The sequence below is a fragment of the Rhodofomes roseus genome (assembly GCF_022264815.1).
Source record: "Rhodofomes roseus strain CIRM-BRFM 1785 chromosome Unknown C8Q71scaffold_7, whole genome shotgun sequence".
In the NCBI taxonomy this organism is placed as follows: domain Eukaryota; kingdom Fungi; phylum Basidiomycota; class Agaricomycetes; order Polyporales; family Fomitopsidaceae; genus Rhodofomes; species Rhodofomes roseus.
Window position 1 is genome coordinate 1,704,659 of NW_025952963.1, and position 19,772 is coordinate 1,724,430.

Genomic DNA, 19,772 nt, shown 5'->3' on the forward strand with positions numbered 1-19,772 from the left:
TAGGCATGACAGGAGACACAGTACGTGATATGGGATACGTGATACAGAAGACAACAAAGCCAGACGCGAAGCTACGAGATCAACAACACTGTTAAATGATCGAGAATATATCATCAACAGCGAGATCAGCGTGGACACTCAAAACCTCCTCCTCAGCCAGCAGATCATTGACCAGGTTGCTCAGGCTCTGGAGGTGCCTCGTGAAGGACAGCCGGTTCCTCTTGATGAGGTACTTCAAGACTTGCAGGGCCTCCATGAGCTGGGGGCCGATGCGGTTGCGCTTCGGGGTGTCCGTGTCGGCACTTGAGGAGAAGAGGCGTTCGCACGGCACCAACGTCGCCTGGATCGGGAGGTAGTTCATGGCGATGCGCCACAGAATGGGCCACTGCTTCTTGATGTGCGGGTTCTGTCTAATAGTTAGCTACTAGTGATAAAACAGAAGCATCAACTTGATACTTACCGACCAGTAGAGGAGCACGTCTTCGTGCTCGGGCTCTCTGCCCTTGGCCACCCACTCTGCGTACTCGCGGTCCACGGAGTTGACTTCTCGCTGCCCTGGTGCCGCTGCTGCACCCACATGACGACCGGTGTTGTATACGCGAAGCCCTTGAACCTCATCGTACACCCGCTGCATGCTGGGGTGTTGTTGTCGCCGAGGTTGGACAGGAGGAGCGGGGGCTTCAACATCATCCGGGAAGTACTTCGCCTTGTACTTCCTCATCTGACAGAAACTTTGTCAGTTATATGACCGATTGTAGGAGAGATTACTTACCGTGCTCTTGATGAGCTCCTCGGAGTCCTGGATGTAGTCCTCATCCCAGTGTTCCCTAGTTATATACTCCCCGTAGAAAGGGGGCAGACTACAGCAGCAGCAGCAGCTGCGGAGACCTGCAGCACCCAAAAGGGTAAGCGCAGGCACCTGCAGACCCCAAAAGGGTAGGCGCAGACACCTGCGGAGACCTGCAGTTCCCAAAAGGGTAAGCGCAGACAGCTGCGGAGACCTGCAACTCCCAAAAGGGTAAGCGCAGACATGCTGCAGCAGCTGCAGTCCCAAAAAGGCATCTGAGGCCATGCAGCTGTGCACACTTCACAGGCTGAGAGACATTGCACAATCTCTTCAGTCAGCAGTTCTGCTAACATGAAGCAAAGTTACAGAATCTGCACAAGTGAATCCACTCAACGCACAGATTCACTGCCATGAGCACCCAATGCAATGATTGCACACATGTCCCATATGCTGAGATGAGCCATTGATCCCACTGCATTGTTAATCCTCTCGTCGCAAGGATTCATCATCTGGCAAACAATCTCAGAAGCAAGGCTAACTCAATCATGACAGTAGCTTGATCCCAGTGAATTGTCTCAATGAACACATTCACCACCATGAAATGCTCCACACACATGTCCAACAGGCTGAGGTGGCTGCAACAATATTTGCATCCCAGTGTGAATCCTCTCGTCGCATAGATTCAATGTCAAGTGTGATAGCACATGGATTGGCCCTCAGACTTTAGTCTATCATATATAAGGACCACACACTAAGTGCCAGAGCAGGAGCTGTGAGAGGAACAGCTGCAGCTGTGCACATTCTAAGGGTATGACAGCCTGAGTGACATCTCAAAGCACGCACACCTTTGAATCCTCTCGACGAGCAGATTAAACACCATGACCACCTAGCTACTGATACAACAGGTTGTGAGGGTTGCCACCATTTGAGAGTCTAACATACACCAAAGTTCAACAAATTCCCTAACCTCACCATCTAAGTGCCCAAGTGAATCCTGTCAACAAACAGATTTGACCTCCAAAATCATAGCATATCATCCCAAACACAGACTGACACACAGCCTGTGCTCTTGTGTTAATCCTCTCGTCGAGCAGATTCAATGTCTGGTGTGATCACTGGCAAGTCATGTGTGCCCCACCCAGGGCTGTTGATCTATCATATACAAGAGGAAATCAGGCTCATCCTCGAGATGAGCTGAAGATCAGTGGCTCTGGATCACATGATTTCAACTTCCAGTCATGTGCCCATGGCTGAGGACACTATATAGCTTTGGGCATGCTGGCCCAGCACCCCCACCCCCCTCTCCCCCTTTGCACCACCACCAGTAAGTAAGTCTCAGTCACAAAGATAATTGCTAATCCTCACTGAAGCACACAGGAGCAATGTCCTACTATGATGATGTTGTAGAGAGCGAGGCATTTGATCCATACACAGATGACCCATTGCTGTGAGTTTATCATTTGTGTTGCCATTGTTGCCTGACTTTGCATAGCTTTGAGTTCAAGGCTCCAAAACGCAAGTCTGAGATTGATCCTTACAGGGATGAGGAGCATCAGTAAGTGTTCCTCTTTCCAGCATGACCTCGTCCATTATCTGATTTGATACAGTCTTGGCCCTAAAAAGGTGAAGGTGGATCACCATTGGCGTGATGAGAAGCCTCTCCCCAAGAGCAAATTTCCCAGCAGGAAGGAGAAGACAGACATTGAGCTAGAAGAGCAGAGATCAAAAGAGCACCCACCCATTGAATGTGGTTTCATGCTCTCAGCTGTCCCTCTCCACATTCATCACAAGAGGAGGTGCTTCAGGTTGCCTGGGGTCTGGGCACTGCCATCAAGGAATGAGGAGTCTCCTCCAAATCAGTCCTTGTGAGTACCTGGTCTGTCAATTGTCTCTTATACTAAGCTCTGAATGACATCTGTCAGCACTCAAAAGTCCAAGCCAACTAGAGTGAAGCCATTGTGTGACAGCATACAGACAGTCTGCAGTGATGAGGAGTTCATTCCAGGCCTGGATTTCTTGTAGACCATGTCAAGCCTTGAAAATCATTTATTGTGTTCAAGTAAGGCTACATGTCTGCAAGTGTCTCTGCAGGCATGTGTGTGTTAAGCCATGTTGGCTTGATGGGCATGTTGCACCAGACTTTTAATCTGCTCGACGAGAGGATTAAAAACCAGCACAAGGTATATGTCACTTGTCTTAGCCTATGGACAGGCCTGCCACATGCTTGAGTTGTGATGGTCTTGAATCTGTTCGTCGAGAGGATTCAACCAGGTTCAGTCGCTTGGCTTGAACTGTTGTTCAATTGCAACAGGGCTAACACAGAGTTCGCTTGTGTTTGCAAAAGCAAATGAATCATGGAAATGTGACTAAAATCCTGCAAGGCCACACAATCACTAGGAAATAATTGATTTCAATGGATGCCACAGTGACAACAAATATAATACAATACAAACAAACAACAACAAAGAGAGCACATATATATACAGGTACAGCCTCAGGTGTCTCTCCTTACTCAAGACCACCATCATGTCAGACTTGAAAGACACTCAGAAGGAAGAAACAGTGAGTGCTCTGATACACAGCTGTGATAGTTCTAACCTGACCCATGTAGATGACCCAGGATGGGAAGGTATGCTTAGCTGATCATGCTTAGTCAGCACAGCAGTGACTGACTGGGGTGCAGGCAGCTGAAGAGGACATTACAAAGCAGGAGGATGAAGCTGAGCAGGACATCCCAAGGGATGAAAGTGTGAGTGATGCTTGAGTTAAGTGTGGATGATTGGTGGGCTAATAGCTGTGTGAATTCAGAACTATCCAGCCACTGGGCCTGTGTGTGAGCACTGTGCCTTCAGAGGCCACACCAGGTATAATTGCTGGTCTTGGGTGTGCTATGGGTGTGAGAAGAGCAACCCTGGGCATTCTCCTGAGGAGTGTCCTGAGACTGAGGGGAGGACCCCTGTAGATGAAGCTCACTTCCACCATTGGGTGGATTGAAGAGGGTAGAGTAGTAGCCAAGTGCCAGTAGTGACTGTGAAGTGGGGTGGGAATTGAATTGGGAAAGGTGTACTTGAAGTGTGACAGACAGTGTATGGGCATAAGGGACAGACTGGATGATATGGAGATGCAAGATGGGCTGGTGGGTGGATTTGTGCGGTGTTGAATCCAGGCGTCGCAAGGATTAAAGAAGTGAAGTGGCTGTGGTAGTTGGCTATGAGAGTGTGTGATGGAGCTGTGCTGTCACATTTTCCATACAATAAGATGTCGCAGTGCTGAGTTGAGTGGTGTGATGTAGGAGTGCCATGTGAAGATATAGTTGAATGTAAGTGTAGATGTGGTGAGTATGAAAAGGGACAATGGTGAGGAGGAAAGTAGTGATGTGCTGAGGTTAGATGAATACAGGAGACAGTATGAAGTTGGTTGAATCTACTCGTCGTGAGGATTAAAGAGTACAGGGAGGTTGGGTGAGGTACATATAGGGGAGTGTGTTGGAGGTTAGGGATGAGCATAACCATGTGAATTATACCCCCTTCACCTAAGTCCAGGGGGGGTCAGCGTGCCCTCAGCTTGCCTTATATGGTAATTCCTTTTTGGGCCATTACCATATAAGGCAAGTGCTGACTTCGGGCCGCACCTACATGTCTCAGGGGATCTCGCGCGGGCGCGCGAGATCCCCTGCGCACCTCTCAACACCAGTTATGTGGACTGCGTCAAGACCAACATCCAGTACTGAATGTCAGGGGTCTGTGCACTGGCGCGACATCCCCTGGGACATATGCCAGTCCCATGTGCCATGCACGCACCACGCACCATGTGTTAGGGGATCCTGCGCACCCGCGCGAGATCCCCTAGAAAGGGTACGCGCGCACGACACATCCATGTACTCAAACATTGTACACATACAGTCTCCCAGGGGATACTGCGCACCCGCGCAAGATCCCCTAGAAAGGGTATGCATGTATGATACCCCCATGTACCCACACAGCGTACGCACATGGGCTCCCAGGGGATCCTGCGCACCTGCGCGAGATCCCCTGGAAAGGGTACGCGCGCACGACGCGTCCGTGTACTCAAACGTAGTACACACAGTCTCCCAGGGGATCTCGCGCGTGTGCGCGAGATCCCCTCAAGCACATGTCAGCATCGCGAACCATGCCTTAGGTTCCTCAAAGTAACCTATTGTCTCCGGTACTGCGCGCACCATGTAACAGGGGATCCCACCCTCCCGCGCAAGATCCCCTTGGAGGAGTACTGTGTTTCGTAGTATGCGCACATACATTATTGGGATTCACGCGAGCGCGCAGCATCACCTCACTTCCCAATGCTTGAGAACATAATGCACGCACATGGTCTCAGTGTGCATGCACATTGCAGCCGCAGCATCTGAGACACGATAACAAGCTGTCAGATCAATCTGATCGATTGTGTGTGATGAAGTGATCGGTTCTGAGCGCTACAGATGTCCGTACATAGACACACACAAGGCTATCGCTAATCTGGGAATTGCCGATCACACCCCGATGTCCCATGTACAAACGACAGATCCGCTCAAAATTAGACAGAGATACAGATACTAAGATGCCTAGGACATGAAACGATTCCAGTCCGCGTTCAATTCAATCTCTAACATGTCCGCAAGGGCGATCGCTTCTGCCTCCCTTTTGTACAAGCCCATGTACTGGTCCATCACTGGCCATAACGTATCCATGAGGTTCTGCTCACATACGATCGCGTCGAAGCGGGCGCGCCGCTCATCCAAGTAACGCTCCAGAGCCTTAGGGTCCCAAACTTGATCCACGCGTATCACGAGTTGAGTGTCAGCCTCACAGGTATACGCCATGCGCTTGCCCATGAGCTCTAGTACCCTACCCGCGTACGGAGCCGCGAATTTGATGAATTTGGCCATGAACTCGGCCGACATGTACTCGTGCGGGTTATTGTCAAACGCGGCACTCATCCTGTGCGGCCACGATGACTGCCGGTGCAGGCACAGTTAGTCTGAGGGTTACCCAGATACCGACATGATGGACGCTCACCGCTACCGTGCACATTATTCCCAATCCGCGTGTCAAGCACTGCTCGCATGTCTCCGAGTTTGGACGTACGTCGCAATTGGCACTGCGGTGGAAGATGCACATTGCACACCGGTCGGCGCCATGCATCTGTAGGTAGCGAGTCAGCCCTGGACGCCACTGAGTACCTACAACTAGCAGGGGTCCGTACTGATTTTGGCTGTTCACGGCGCGGGCACGCTAAGTATTCACCGGCTTGAGAATGGTCAGTCCGCTACTTGGAATATAAATGCTCGGTACTCACCGCTGGCTTCGCACGTCGTTCCACTACCACCGGCAGACACACTTTGGGGAGTGTTGGAGCTGGACATGGCAGCGACTTGAGAAGAGAAGACGGCACCTGACATACCGAGTGCTATGTTTTGCGTCATGTGAGTTGTGTGGCGGCGGGCGCTTCCTGCATTACGAACCTCCGTTCGGCCACAGTGAGCAGTATTGCATTCACACGGTAATATCAGTGGTTGCACCCCGGTATCCGCATTGATGTCGCGACGTTGTATTGCGCATGCGCAGAGTCCTGCGCCAATGCGCCTATTTATACAAGTGGCAATATGCGCAGTAGTATGTACTATGCGGTGCGCATCCTTGGATTGTTGTTCCGAGCCTGAGGAACATTGATTGATATGGCAGATCCATGAATGCATGGACGCGCAAGCTCACCATGAACGAGCAGGGATCATCACCGGCATGATCAGTGCAACGTGCGCAGATCACCTCATGTGCGCGCACCGCGCAGTAGGTTGCGTTTGACGCCTGACATTGTATACATCGTTCGCTCGCACGACGCTATGCTAACCGTGAGTTTGGACGCGTCTGTCATGGGACATCACCACGCACCACGACCGTCACTTCCCGTCGCATGCGACTCTCTGCTGCGCATGTGGCGTGTCAATGCAACCGGTCAATATCATAGCTGACATCAAGTTACCGGTGTGTTGCGGCAGGTTTATCGCAGTCATCGGAGTCAAACAATGAGTACAAGTGCCGCCGGCCACTGCAGCATATCTGATAGATCAGATGCGGGAACGTGCGCGGGGCGCCACGCATATCCATACATAGACGCACATGATCTTGATTTGGATTCCACAAGAAGAAGTATGTACTCTATTAGTAAGACCATACGCGAAGTCTCGAACGTGCCTCCTGACGTGCGCGCTGCTCTCTGAGCCGTTGTAACAAGCGCCTGTAACTTCCATCGTATGCGTATAGCATGAGCGTCATTGTTTTGACCGCTCTCCAACTATAGTAAATCTCAAGATACTCCGTCTTATCGCTCTCGTAGAGCGGCGAGAGCGGATTGGAAAGACGCGGGTATACTGTGTGGTGAAAGTGTTCATAAGCGTGCGCATGGCGCGCGCGCTGGGCTTCCCATGCGTGTAAAACCAATTGCAGATTGGCCATGAAGTGGTGGCTGAGGTAGTAGGCTGGTTCACTCTTGACGCGCTGCCACATGCGTGCCCTCGATGGTTGCTGCCCAAGCACACCTGGTCGGTGCTATGTTCATTGAGAAATGCGATGCTCACCACGGTCACGGTACACAGTATCTGGACGCCCAAGTCAACGCATTGGGAGCAGCTCATAGAGCCCGGAAGCACATCACAGCGAGCATGCTGAAGACATGTGCAAACTGAGCATTTCTCGTGAGCCGTAATGTACTGCCACCAAACATATGTCAGTAGGCACAGCGGCGGAAACAGTTATGTAGAGAGGACGAGTTCGCACGCTGGAAATCGACACCGGTTCCGGTGCCTGTTTTGTATCTCCTTCTGAGCTTGGATGAGTGCGAGGCGCGGACGTTTGGGGAATGTCTTACCTCGGTTGCGTTGCAGTCCTGATTCGGCACTGCCCCACCCATATATGAACGGTGATGCATACATGGTGAAGTTGGTACAGTTGAAACCGACGATGACGCCCGGTATCATCTTGGAGCGCAAGGCAAACATGCGTAGCCCACACACGGTCATGTGAGACACGCACGCGAGCGCGACACTTGGGCGGCCCCTGGGGACGCGATCATATGATCTGTTGACGCGTACAGCGGTAGGCGCTTGTTGGTCCACTTCGCGCTTCATCGTTCCGTTGTCGCTTCTTTCGGCATCTTTGCCTGCTCTCGCCGCGTTCATCAATCTTGGCAACACCGCATCACGCGCTTGTCCACGCCCGCGGGCCCATCGCATCTCTACACGCAACACCTACCATGGTCGGCACATGGACGGAGAAGCATACGCAGAAGTACTTTCGGGCCGCGGTGAAGAAACGCGTGGATTTCATCGGCACGCGCAAACATTTAGAGTTCACGGACCAGGTGCCGCCCACGCACGAGTGGACGGCTGAGCTGCTTGAGCAGTTCAACCGCAACCTGCGTGGTGTGTACAATGGGCCTTTTGACTGGGAGACGACGGAGGTCCTGTTGATGAAGTACATCATGGTGCGTCGCGTGCTCACAGTGTCTCGGATGATCTGAGTCAAACGTGCGTCAGACGGACGACCTCTTGAACTCGCTCAAGAATCTATCGAAAGACGTCGCGCTGCCTCACCTTGTGCGGCTCGTCCTGGACTGGGCCTGCTGGGACCCGCCGCAGGAGGGAGCGTGGCCGCCGGGCTTGAGCATGCGCCGCTACTTCATGAAATGGCGCCACTGCGAGCCGCTGAACTTCAAGTCGGACACGTCGACCGACGTCGACATGGAGCAGGCGGCCAACGCTCTGCTGGATATGTGGATCGGTGAGTGCATCACCGTGTTCGTGTGTGTGTGCGCTCACTGTGTCCCGCTGGTCAGCCAATGACCGTCTGTATGGTACGTTTGTTCCTCTTTGGTCGGTTGTGTGAGTATGACGATTGGCGCGCATGTACAGCGGACACACCTGTGCAGTATCGCGAGGCGGAGGATGTCCCTGGGGTGACGCAGTACAAGTTGAGGATGCAAGATGTCACGGACGAACAGCGACGCGAGGCGGCGGAGGCGTTGGAGGCATACCTGAACCAGGAGTGGCGGTGCGGTGCGCCGTTGCAGATGAAGGCCTGGATCAAGGTCAGGTCGTACAAGAGGCCAGAGAACCTGCCTCCGGCTGAGAACGACACAGTGGTGAGTTTACAGGGTTGTGCTCTGCATTTGCTGTTGATGCGCTAGGTGACCAGATTCGCGGGCCATACATGTGCCTACAATGCGTCAAGGCTTGCATCCTCGAATGCCGTGTTCCAAACGATACCGAATTACCCAAGTGCGTGTCGTGCCGTGTGCGCAAGATCAAGTGCGCCTATCAGGTTCGTGCGCACAGGATATCTCTGGCACAACAGACTCACGGGACAGATAGACCGAGCTGGTTGATCCGCGCGCGGACCCAGCCTTCTTCAACCCGCCCCGCGCGCTATCCAAGGCATCGGTCTCTCAAGGTTCCAGTGCAGGTCCGTCGTCGTCTGCTGGCGCGTCCGGCAGCGCGAAGCGCACAGCAGACACGTTGTCTGAGGAGGAGAGGGAGGTGAAGCATACCCGGTCTTGAAGGGCGTTTGTGCGTGACACTACTGTAGTATCGTGGTAGCACTCCGTTTAATGCGACGAATTAGCAATCTGTTTCTTGCAAATACCCGGACTATTACATTGACATGGCGCCGCTGCCTGATGCCATGCGCGTGCATCCACACCTCCGGTCTCAACGTTTACCATGTCTCGAGTGCGCATCATCCTTACCATCCACCAGGTGCGCCCACAGTGGCTTCGGAACACGGCCCGCGGAACACGGTCATATGACGTGGCCAGCCATCTGTGCGACGCGCTCAGCGTCTAATTCGGACGGCCGGTGTGGCGTGTGCGCTTGACCTGGCTAGCATCCCGTCGGTCAGATTCTACCTCGCTCTTGACCGTTTCTTGCCTACGCGGCCTCGCTTCGATATCACTCTCTCGCATTCCTCGTTGCAGCCCTTGTACCTGCACTCAACCTCAACATCTGCCACGTCGGACGAGCCGCCCACCGCCCAGCATGGTTGGCCCATGGACTTATGAAGACACGGGGAAGTACTATCGCGAGGCCGTCAAGCGTCGGCCCAGTTTTAGCGGTAGACGGGGTTAGGTTAGGTTAGGTTAGGTTAGGGGGAGCGAGCACGCGAGCGTTAGCGAGCTGCGAGCGACCTAGGCAATGGGGGGATGGGGACTCCATCCTCCGACCCATTTCGCTCTTTTATAGAGCTCATCAGGCCTTACACTCTGGTGACTAATCACGATTATACTGCACGACTCAGCGCGGGCCGGGCCGCATGCTGAGCAAATACATCTTACACATAGGATGACTAAAGACCGATGCCATCGGTCAGCCGAGAATCCGGGCCGCTTACTGAGTCCCAATGACCTGAAGTCTAGGCCGGGTCTGGATTCTAGATTGACGCTCTTATCTTATCTCGCTAACGCTCGTGTGGCATGTGCCGCTCCTTATCTCTGATTACCGGCCGGACCGAGGGCCCGCTGATTAAGCGGACCGGTCCGGCCCTGACACGTGATTCCTCATCACGTGACCGTCCCAGTTAGGGTCCGGTTAGGTTCGGTTAGATTAGGATTAGCTTTGGTTAGCTTAGATTAGCCTTAGCTTAGATTAGGTTAGGCTATAAAGAGACAGTCAATATCCTATTTATACAGGATTAACTGTAGAACGTACGTTAGGTTAGGTTAGGTAGAGCCTGAGACACACAGTCTCTTCTTCCATACACAGCATGAGAGGCTGTGAACGTAGTTCCTGTAAGATCGTTTTTATAAACGCGCAGTGCAAAAGAAAATTGTTTTGACTAGAACGCAAACACGACGTGGTGACTAGACAGTAGCCCGAGGGCGGCCGAAGCGACCCAAGGGGGAGTAGAAGCTCCCTACGCTTGCTGTTTCGTCAGAGCACGCGATGAATGCCTAGGAGAGGGATCACCGGTTTAAATCCCCTCAAGGGGGCCCAGATCATTTCCATCACTAGAAGCCATACCCTCGCACCCGGAATAATACGTGTCGACCACTTTTCCCTAGCGTCACAGTAAAGGACCTCGGTACTTAGCGATCAAACCCATACCATCCAGGAGGCGGGGGCGGGGAGGACCGTCGATGAATCCATGTGACATCATCGTTGTCTGGCTGCCTGGAAGGCTGCCCGAGATTGGCCACATATGCATCAACGAACTGCTTGGACTGTTCAAAGGACACTCCTAATGGGGGTGCCATTGCAACGTCTTCGTCCGCGTGCCCCAGAGCCGCTGAGTCTCCCGTAGGACCCAGGGATGGTGACTCCACAGAATCGAATTCCTGCATCGTCCGTTCCTCCAACTTTCCGAGAACCGTCTTTTTCCAAAGACTGGCAAGGTCCATTAAATTAGTAGTGCGCTTACGCGACACTATCCAACGGGCCTGGAAGGTCTTGATCGTTCGCACATCGGGAACTCTCCTATCCGGCTCGCGCCGAGTAGGAGCAGGAGCAAAGCTTTCGCCCGCTCCCCAAGGTTCCTCGTCGCACGAGGGAAAATCAGTAGAGTAATTTCCTCGAGAAGCTCTTTCGAGCCACTCCGACCAATAACCTGTCACGGTTTCTCCTAATTCCTTTGCATTGAAATAGTTCCATGCGGTGTTAAACTCAGACTTAAGCACTAGTACGTCACCGTGCTGTGCCTCCTGCGATTTCTCATGAAGGCGGTTCTCCCATCTTTCTAGGAGATTCTTCTCAGTCCAAGCTTTAATAGCCGATGCCGGATAACCACGCGCAATGTACAGGGCAACCAAGCCCTTAATTGCATCCAAGTAGTGCTGACGAAGCGACGACAGCGTGGCTAACCGGGACATCTCACCGACAAAAGTACCTCTCTTTACATCGAGAGGGTGGTGTGATATCCATGGAATTCTTTCTTGGTGGCTTTGCGCCTTGCGGTATGGATGATGCTGTAATCTTCCGACCTCATCACGGTAGATAAACATATCCAAGAACGGAGCACCAAACTCCGACGCATTCCACTCAATGACACAACCATCGAATTTTACGATGCCTAGCGTTGATAATGCTTCTGCAGCCGAGGTTGCATAGACAATGGCTAGACAGTCATCAATGTACCGCCCATAAAAGGGTACGAGCGGGTTCCCAAGAATTCCACATTTCTGTTCAAAAAACAAGCCGTAGATATTAGCCAAATCTGGCGAATCTGCGACGCCCATAGCAAGGCCTCGTTTCTGAATGAAGAATTTTCCTAGGAATTGTGTCACAAGTTGCGTGTTGCCGACGTGCAACGCTCGTTTAAATATCGAGATCCATTTTTCAGACGCGGCTTCGCGTCCTAGATTGGATATATCAATGCGCCCACCGAATACATAGTGCTCGACTAAAGCTTCTAACGCAATATCAAGGCACTTGTCAAGCATAATGTTCGGATAGAACGCCACGACATCCCCGGTTACTATGTAGAATTTACGTCCGGGTTGGAGCTGCAACTTACTTAATTTTATCGCCAGATCTTTGGTTCCATGTATAATGGCTGGCGCCGAATTAATAATCGGTTTAAGTTTTTTAGAAATCAATTTTGCGGCGGGATTCATCACGACGCTATGGCAAGGAATGATCGGCCTAAACTTCACCGGTTGTTTGTGAATTTTAGGTATCCCGTAAAAACGCGGGATCATCGGATCGCCATCATGTTCCCAATCGGGTATCTTACTCCGCAAGTATGCCGATAGGGTCCCTTCGCTGCTATCAAACGACTCTGCCATCCGCGCTAGCGTAGTCATTTCAGCTGATTTCTCTTTCAGGATTTTTATTACTCTGTCCTGACTGACTTCCTCATAGTCGGCCGGACTTCTAAGTATATCCCAAGAACGTTCCACAATCCAGGTCCTCTCTGACACCGCAATGCCCAAATTCTTATCTGTGCCGGTCACGATGTAGTCGTGTGACAATAGATAATCTCGAATGGCTGACGTATCGGGAGTGAGAGATTTAAAGGTATTCTCCGACGATTCGGCCGGCATATGGCTAACGGCTTGACGCACGAAGTGCCTGCCGCGCCGAATCCCCAATTCGAGATAAAGCGGTAGATCCGGTAGTTTCTCCGTCTTCTGACGGTCCTTTCCGATATCATAATCTGGATCATAGATCTTATCATCATTGCGATCGATCAACATAAAGTGTAGCCGCCATCTGAGCCGACGCTCAAATTCTTTCCACGAGTCGATGATTAACTCAGTGTTATACGGCCGGAAATAAAGAAACTTCATTCCTGCGGACAGTTGATACGATATATACGGGGGCAAGTCAACCCCGGGACTACGATGTACATTTGAACGAAACCGGGCCGCCTCGAGAATCTCAAGCGGGACGTGTGTCATTAAATAAGAAATAGCCCTAGGGATTGGAACCGATAAGCACCAATCGGGTATCGAGGAGTAATCACCGTACCTGAACACGCGCGTTTCCGCGGATACTGTTCTTCGGCTTTCTGCGACTACTTCGCGCGACCCTTGCCCTTGCCCTTCGCCGACGAAGAGGCTGCGTCCGCCTGACGCTGCGCCGTCGACTTCTGGGCGGAGACGTTCTTGCGCTTGAACTTCATCTCCGACAGCGGAACCTTCCCACCATTCCTCTTCATCGCCGATATCAGCGGCGGAGGCAAATAGCTGGGGGCGTCTTGAAGACTGACCTTGGGTCCGCCCGAGGCTTTTCCGCTCGTCTTCTTCTTCCCGTCGTTCTTGCCGCCGGAGTTCTTCCGGGCGGGCTTCTAAAGAAGAGAAGATGTCAGACCATGGGACTTTCACATCGGCGGACTTCCCCTTGGCTCCTTTCGGAGTACGGGTACTTACCGACGAAGATCCGGCCTTTCCGGCACCTGACTTGGCGGCGAGGGCCTTCTTGACCTCTCGTTTGACGCGCTCGTCGACTAGCTTCGCCAGATCCTTAGATCCGGACGCGGAGGCGGTGTCACCCATCTCGACGTCGAGCGCTTTGTGCACGTTCTTCTTGGCGGCGGCCTTGTCCTGGCCGGCGTTCCACGTGTCGGTCTCGAGACCAATCACGCGGAGAGCGTACGCGAGGCAGTCCTCCAAGACCTCGTCGTGAACTGACTTCACGAGGGGGGACTGCTCGAATATGACGTTGGTTGCTCCGCTTCCATCGGTAACGAAGCGTGGGACCTTCTGGGTCACCACGAGGCGGTCGAAGACCTCCTTGATCTTGGCGCTACAGCGCTCGAAGATGTTCTCGGGCGTCATATGCCCTTCCAGAAACAGAAGCTCGTCTTTCTTTGCCAAAAGCTCGGCGGTATAGTACGACTGGAGATAGTCCCCGTGGACCTTCTCCAACGCCGCCCGTTGTGCGGCGCCTCCTGAACTCGCGGCAAACTCCTTCGTCTGTTGGAGCGTGGGCGCGGTTTGTCTGATATGGGCGGGGAGCGTTCCGGACGCCATCGTCTTTTCCCACTTGGAGATCGTCGCTTGGATGCGAAAGATCTTCTTCTGCGTCTCAGAGACTCGAGAAGCAGGGGGCGGAACGCCTGGCGATAGTCCGAGGGGACCATGTCAACCACTTGGGTGACGTTCGCCGCGGCAAAAAGCCGGTGGTGGCGGCCGACCTTAGTCAGCTCGCCTGGCTCCGGGGCAGTGCCCTCATGGGCCGCCGCTTGGGCGACCGAAGCCATAGTCGCGTCGAGAGACGCGACGAAGGGGGAGACAGCACGGATGAAAGCAGACATGGATAGGAGTGGTAAGGGCTCGTCGGGGGTAGGTTAGGGGGAGCGAGCACGCGTAGCGACCTAGGCAATGGGGGGATGGGGACTCCATCCTCCGACCCATTTCGCTCTTTTATAGAGCTCATCAGGCCTTACACTCTGGTGACTAATCACGATTATACTGCACGACTCAGCGCGGGCCGGGCCGCATGCTGAGCAAATACATCTTACACATAGGATGACTAAAGACCGATGCCATCGGTCAGCCGAGAATCCGGGCCGCTTACTGAGTCCCAATGACCTGAAGTCTAGGCCGGGTCTGGATTCTAGATTGACGCTCTTATCTTATCTCGCTAACGCTCGTGTGGCATGTGCCGCTCCTTATCTCTGATTACCGGCCGGACCGAGGGCCCGCTGATTAAGCGGACCGGTCCGGCCCTGACACGTGATTCCTCATCACGTGACCGTCCCAGTTAGGGTCCGGTTAGGTTCGGTTAGATTAGGATTAGCTTTGGTTAGCTTAGATTAGCCTTAGCTTAGATTAGGTTAGGCTATAAAGAGACAGTCAATATCCTATTTATACAGGATTAACTGTAGAACGTACGTTAGGTTAGGTTAGGTAGAGCCTGAGACACACAGTCTCTTCTTCCATACACAGCATGAGAGGCTGTGAACGTAGTTCCTGTAAGATCGTTTTTATAAACGCGCAGTGCAAAAGAAAATTGTTTTGACTAGAACGCAAACACGACGTGGTGACTAGACAGTAGCCCGAGGGCGGCCGAAGCGACCCAAGGGGGAGTAGAAGCTCCCTACGCTTGCTGTTTCGTCAGAGCACGCGATGAATGCCTAGGAGAGGGATCACCGGTTTAAATCCCCTCAAGGGGGCCCAGATCATTTCCATCACTAGAAGCCATACCCTCGCACCCGGAATAATACGTGTCGACCACTTTTCCCTAGCGTCACAGTAAAGGACCTCGGTACTTAGCGATCAAACCCATACCATCCAGGAGGCGGGGGCGGGGAGGACCGTCGATGAATCCATGTGACATCATCGTTGTCTGGCTGCCTGGAAGGCTGCCCGAGATTGGCCACATATGCATCAACGAACTGCTTGGACTGTTCAAAGGACACTCCTAATGGGGGTGCCATTGCAACGTCTTCGTCCGCGTGCCCCAGAGCCGCTGAGTCTCCCGTAGGACCCAGGGATGGTGACTCCACAGAATCGAATTCCTGCATCGTCCGTTCCTCCAACTTTCCGAGAACCGTCTTTTTCCAAAGACTGGCAAGGTCCATTAAATTAGTAGTGCGCTTACGCGACACTATCCAACGGGCCTGGAAGGTCTTGATCGTTCGCACATCGGGAACTCTCCTATCCGGCTCGCGCCGAGTAGGAGCAGGAGCAAAGCTTTCGCCCGCTCCCCAAGGTTCCTCGTCGCACGAGGGAAAATCAGTAGAGTAATTTCCTCGAGAAGCTCTTTCGAGCCACTCCGACCAATAACCTGTCACGGTTTCTCCTAATTCCTTTGCATTGAAATAGTTCCATGCGGTGTTAAACTCAGACTTAAGCACTAGTACGTCACCGTGCTGTGCCTCCTGCGATTTCTCATGAAGGCGGTTCTCCCATCTTTCTAGGAGATTCTTCTCAGTCCAAGCTTTAATAGCCGATGCCGGATAACCACGCGCAATGTACAGGGCAACCAAGCCCTTAATTGCATCCAAGTAGTGCTGACGAAGCGACGACAGCGTGGCTAACCGGGACATCTCACCGACAAAAGTACCTCTCTTTACATCGAGAGGGTGGTGTGATATCCATGGAATTCTTTCTTGGTGGCTTTGCGCCTTGCGGTATGGATGATGCTGTAATCTTCCGACCTCATCACGGTAGATAAACATATCCAAGAACGGAGCACCAAACTCCGACGCATTCCACTCAATGACACAACCATCGAATTTTACGACGCCTAGCGTTGATAATGCTTCTGCAGCCGAGGTTGCATAGACAATAGCTAGACAGTCATCAATGTACCGCCCATAAAAGGGTACGAGCGGGTTCCCAAGAATTCCACATTTCTGTTCAAAAAACAAGCCGTAGATATTAGCCAAATCTGGCGAATCTGCGACGCCCATAGCAAGGCCTCGTTTCTGAATAAAGAATTTTCCTAGGAATTGTGTCACAAGTTGCGTGTTGCCGACGTGCAACGCTCGTTTAAATATCGAGATCCATTTTTCAGACGCGGCTTCGCGTCCTAGATTGGATATATCAATGCGCCCACCGAATACATAGTGCTCGACTAAAGCTTCTAACGCAATATCAAGGCACTTGTCAAGCATAATGTTCGGATAGAACGCCACGACATCCCCGGTTACTATGTAGAATTTACGTCCGGGTTGGAGCTGCAACTTACTTAATTTTATCGCCAGATCTTTGGTTCCATGTATAATGGCTGGCGCCGAATTAATAATCGGTTTAAGTTTTTTAGAAATCAATTTTGCGGCGGGATTCATCACGACGCTATGGCAAGGAATGATCGGCCTAAACTTCACCGGTTGTTTGTGAATTTTAGGTATCCCGTAAAAACGCGGGATCATCGGATCGCCATCATGTTCCCAATCGGGTATCTTACTCCGCAAGTATGCCGATAGGGTCCCTTCGCTGCTATCAAACGACTCTGCCATCCGCGCTAGCGTAGTCATTTCAGCTGATTTCTTTTTCAGGATTTTTATTACTCTGTCCTGACTGACTTCCTCATAGTCGGCCGGACTTCTAAGTATATCCCAAGAACGTTCCACAATCCAGGTCCTCTCTGACACCGCAATGCCCAAATTCTTATCTGTGCCGGTCACGATGTAGTCGTGTGACAATAGATAATCTCGAATGGCTGACGTATCGGGAGTGAGAGATTTAAAGGTATTCTCCGACGATTCGGCCGGCATATGGCTAACGGCTTGACGCACGAAGTGCCTGCCGCGCCGAATCCCCAATTCGAGATAAAGCGGTAGATCCGGTAGTTTCTCCGTCTTCTGACGGTCCTTTCCGATATCATAATCTGGATCATAGATCTTATCATCATTGCGATCGATCAACATAAAGTGTAGCCGCCATCTGAGCCGACGCTCAAATTCTTTCCACGAGTCGATGATTAACTCAGTGTTATACGGCCGGAAATAAAGAAACTTCATTCCTGCGGACAGTTGATACGATATATACGGGGGCAAGTCAACCCCGGGACTACGATGTACATTTGAACGAAACCGGGCCGCCTCGAGAATCTCAAGCGGGACGTGTGTCATTAAATAAGAAATAGCCCTAGGGATTGGAACCGATAAGCACCAATCGGGTATCGAGGAGTAATCACCGTACCTGAACACGCGCGTTTCCGCGGATACTGTTCTTCGGCTTTCTGCGACTACTTCGCGCGACCCTTGCCCTTGCCCTTCGCCGACGAAGAGGCTGCGTCCGCCTGACGCTGCGCCGTCGACTTCTGGGCGGAGACGTTCTTGCGCTTGAACTTCATCTCCGACAGCGGAACCTTCCCACCATTCCTCTTCATCGCCGATATCAGCGGCGGAGGCAAATAGCTGGGGGCGTCTTGAAGACTGACCTTGGGTCCGCCCGAGGCTTTTCCGCTCGTCTTCTTCTTCCCGTCGTTCTTGCCGCCGGAGTTCTTCCGGGCGGGCTTCTAAAGAAGAGAAGATGTCAGACCATGGGACTTTCACATCGGCGGACTTCCCCTTGGCTCCTTTCGGAGTACGGGTACTTACCGACGAAGATCCGGCCTTTCCGGCACCTGACTTGGCGGCGAGGGCCTTCTTGACCTCTCGTTTGACGCGCTCGTCGACTAGCTTCGCCAGATCCTTAGATCCGGACGCGGAGGCGGTGTCACCCATCTCGACGTCGAGCGCTTTGTGCACGTTCTTCTTGGCGGCGGCCTTGTCCTGGCCGGCGTTCCACGTGTCGGTCTCGAGACCAATCACGCGGAGAGCGTACGCGAGGCAGTCCTCCAAGACCTCGTCGTGAACTGACTTCACGAGGGGGGACTGCTCGAATATGACGTTGGTTGCTCCGCTTCCATCGGTAACGAAGCGTGGGACCTTCTGGGTCACCACGAGGCGGTCGAAGACCTCCTTGATCTTGGCGCTACAGCGCTCGAAGATGTTCTCGGGCGTCATATGCCCTTCCAGAAACAGAAGCTCGTCTTTCTTTGCCAAAAGCTCGGCGGTATAGTACGACTGGAGATAGTCCCCGTGGACCTTCTCCAACGCCGCCCGTTGTGCGGCGCCTCCTGAACTCGCGGCAAACTCCTTCGTCTGTTGGAGCGTGGGCGCGGTTTGTCTGATATGGGCGGGGAGCGTTCCGGACGCCATCGTCTTTTCCCACTTGGAGATCGTCGCTTGGATGCGAAAGATCTTCTTCTGCGTCTCAGAGACCTCGAGAAGCAGGGGGCGGAACGCCTGGCGATAGTCCGAGGGGACCATGTCAACCACTTGGGTGACGTTCGCCGCGGCAAAAAGCCGGTGGTGGCGGCCGACCTTAGTCAGCTCGCCTGGCTCCGGGGCAGTGCCCTCATGGGCCGCCGCTTGGGCGACCGAAGCCATAGTCGCGTCGAGAGACGCGACGAAGGGGGAGACAGCACGGATGAAAGCAGACATGGATAGGAGTGGTAAGGGCTCGTCGGGGGTAGGTTAGGGGGAGCGAGCACGCGAGCGACCTAGGCAATGGGGGGATGGGGACTCCATCCTCCGACCCATTTCGCTCTTTTATAGAGCTCATCAGGCCTTACACTCTGGTGACTAATCACGATTATACTGCACGACTCAGCGCGGGCCGGGCCGCATGCTGAGCAAATACATCTTACACATAGGATGACTAAAGACCGATGCCATCGGTCAGCCGAGAATCCGGGCCGCTTACTGAGTCCCAATGACCTGAAGTCTAGGCCGGGTCTGGATTCTAGATTGACGCTCTTATCTTATCTCGCTAACGCTCGTGTGGCATGTGCCGCTCCTTATCTCTGATTACCGGCCGGACCGAGGGCCCGCTGATTAAGCGGACCGGTCCGGCCCTGACACGTGATTCCTCATCACGTGACCGTCCCAGTTAGGGTCCGGTTAGGTTAGGTTAGGTTAGGTTAGGTTAGGTTAGGTTAGGTTAGGTTAGGTTAGGTTAGGTTAGGTTAGGTTAGGTTAGGTTAGGTTAGGTTAGGTTAGGTTAGGTTAGGTTAGGTTAGGTTAGGTTAGGTTAGGTTAGG

At 52.8% G+C, this 19,772-nt stretch overlaps 7 protein-coding genes across 7 annotated transcripts; 3 read left to right on the plus strand and 4 right to left on the minus strand.

Moving 5' to 3' along the window:
• Positions 1–2,169: 2,169 nt before the first annotated feature.
• Positions 2,170–2,809, plus strand: C8Q71DRAFT_722881 (uncharacterized protein; the record flags this gene model as incomplete). The annotated part of the gene is made up of 4 exons (XM_047921551.1): positions 2,170–2,234; positions 2,280–2,342; positions 2,395–2,652; positions 2,710–2,809. 4 exons carry the CDS (start codon positions 2,170–2,172, stop codon positions 2,807–2,809), a joined length of 486 nt encoding a protein of 161 aa, XP_047780716.1.
• Positions 2,810–3,313: 504 nt separating this feature from the next.
• Positions 3,314–4,517, plus strand: C8Q71DRAFT_906543 (uncharacterized protein; the record flags this gene model as incomplete). Its single annotated transcript, XM_047928927.1, has 5 exons — positions 3,314–3,349; positions 3,399–3,416; positions 3,471–3,536; positions 3,596–3,620; positions 4,432–4,517. 5 exons carry the CDS (start codon positions 3,314–3,316, stop codon positions 4,515–4,517), a joined length of 231 nt encoding a protein of 76 aa, XP_047780717.1.
• Positions 4,518–5,218: 701 nt separating this feature from the next.
• On the minus strand, positions 5,219–6,201 carry C8Q71DRAFT_752950 (uncharacterized protein). Its single transcript, XM_047923413.1, has 4 exons — positions 6,101–6,201; positions 6,008–6,051; positions 5,821–5,946; positions 5,219–5,759 (listed from the first exon to the last, which is right to left on the minus strand). The coding sequence occupies exons 1-4, from the start codon at positions 6,165–6,167 to the stop codon at positions 5,367–5,369; spliced, it is 630 nt and encodes a 209-aa protein (XP_047780718.1). The 5' UTR covers positions 6,168–6,201; the 3' UTR covers positions 5,219–5,366.
• A 711-nt stretch (positions 6,202–6,912) lies between these two features.
• Positions 6,913–7,808, minus strand: C8Q71DRAFT_752954 (uncharacterized protein). Its single transcript, XM_047923414.1, has 4 exons — positions 7,670–7,808; positions 7,579–7,622; positions 7,383–7,511; positions 6,913–7,326 (listed from the first exon to the last, which is right to left on the minus strand). Exons 1-4 carry the CDS (start codon positions 7,797–7,799, stop codon positions 6,964–6,966), a joined length of 666 nt encoding a protein of 221 aa, XP_047780719.1. The 5' UTR covers positions 7,800–7,808; the 3' UTR covers positions 6,913–6,963.
• A 67-nt stretch (positions 7,809–7,875) lies between these two features.
• C8Q71DRAFT_752958 (uncharacterized protein) lies at positions 7,876–9,660 on the plus strand. Its single transcript, XM_047923415.1, has 7 exons — positions 7,876–8,284; positions 8,337–8,580; positions 8,636–8,653; positions 8,712–8,941; positions 8,995–9,120; positions 9,171–9,365; positions 9,421–9,660. The coding sequence occupies exons 1-6, from the start codon at positions 8,054–8,056 to the stop codon at positions 9,354–9,356; spliced, it is 1,035 nt and encodes a 344-aa protein (XP_047780720.1). The 5' UTR covers positions 7,876–8,053; the 3' UTR covers positions 9,357–9,365; positions 9,421–9,660.
• Positions 9,661–13,305: 3,645 nt separating this feature from the next.
• Positions 13,306–14,547, minus strand: C8Q71DRAFT_722884 (uncharacterized protein; the record flags this gene model as incomplete). The annotated part of the gene is made up of 3 exons (XM_047921552.1): positions 13,306–13,578; positions 13,661–14,317; positions 14,371–14,547. The coding sequence occupies 3 exons, from the start codon at positions 14,545–14,547 to the stop codon at positions 13,306–13,308; spliced, it is 1,107 nt and encodes a 368-aa protein (XP_047780721.1).
• A 3,383-nt stretch (positions 14,548–17,930) lies between these two features.
• Positions 17,931–19,173, minus strand: C8Q71DRAFT_722885 (uncharacterized protein; the record flags this gene model as incomplete). The annotated part of the gene is made up of 2 exons (XM_047921553.1): positions 17,931–18,203; positions 18,286–19,173. The coding sequence occupies 2 exons, from the start codon at positions 19,171–19,173 to the stop codon at positions 17,931–17,933; spliced, it is 1,161 nt and encodes a 386-aa protein (XP_047780722.1).
• Between the last annotated feature and the right edge of the window lie 599 nt (positions 19,174–19,772).

Bases quoted from the DNA above. Each gene is read 5' to 3' on its own strand.
- C8Q71DRAFT_752950 (XM_047923413.1), bottom strand. From the start codon at position 6,167: ATGTCCAGCTCCAACACTCCCCAAAGTGTGTCTGCCGGTGGTAGTGGA. The intron at 6,052-6,100 runs GTGAGTACCGAG...ACCATTCTCAAG, and splicing joins AACGACGTGCGAAGCCAGCG to CCGGTGAATACTTAGCGTGC. The intron at 5,947-6,007 runs GTACGGACCCCT...CGCTACCTACAG, and splicing joins GCCGTGAACAGCCAAAATCA to ATGCATGGCGCCGACCGGTG.
- C8Q71DRAFT_752954 (XM_047923414.1), bottom strand. From the start codon at position 7,799: ATGTTTGCCTTGCGCTCCAAGATGATACCGGGCGTCATCGTCGGTTTC. The intron at 7,512-7,578 runs GTGCGAACTCGT...GTTTGGTGGCAG, and splicing joins AACCGGTGTCGATTTCCAGC to TACATTACGGCTCACGAGAA. The intron at 7,327-7,382 runs GTGGTGAGCATC...GTGCTTGGGCAG, and splicing joins AGATACTGTGTACCGTGACC to CAACCATCGAGGGCACGCAT.
- C8Q71DRAFT_752958 (XM_047923415.1), top strand. From the start codon at position 8,054: ATGGTCGGCACATGGACGGAGAAGCATACGCAGAAGTACTTTCGGGCC. The intron at 8,942-8,994 runs GTGAGTTTACAG...CTAGGTGACCAG, and splicing joins CGGCTGAGAACGACACAGTG to ATTCGCGGGCCATACATGTG. The intron at 9,121-9,170 runs GTTCGTGCGCAC...CGGGACAGATAG, and splicing joins AGATCAAGTGCGCCTATCAG to ACCGAGCTGGTTGATCCGCG.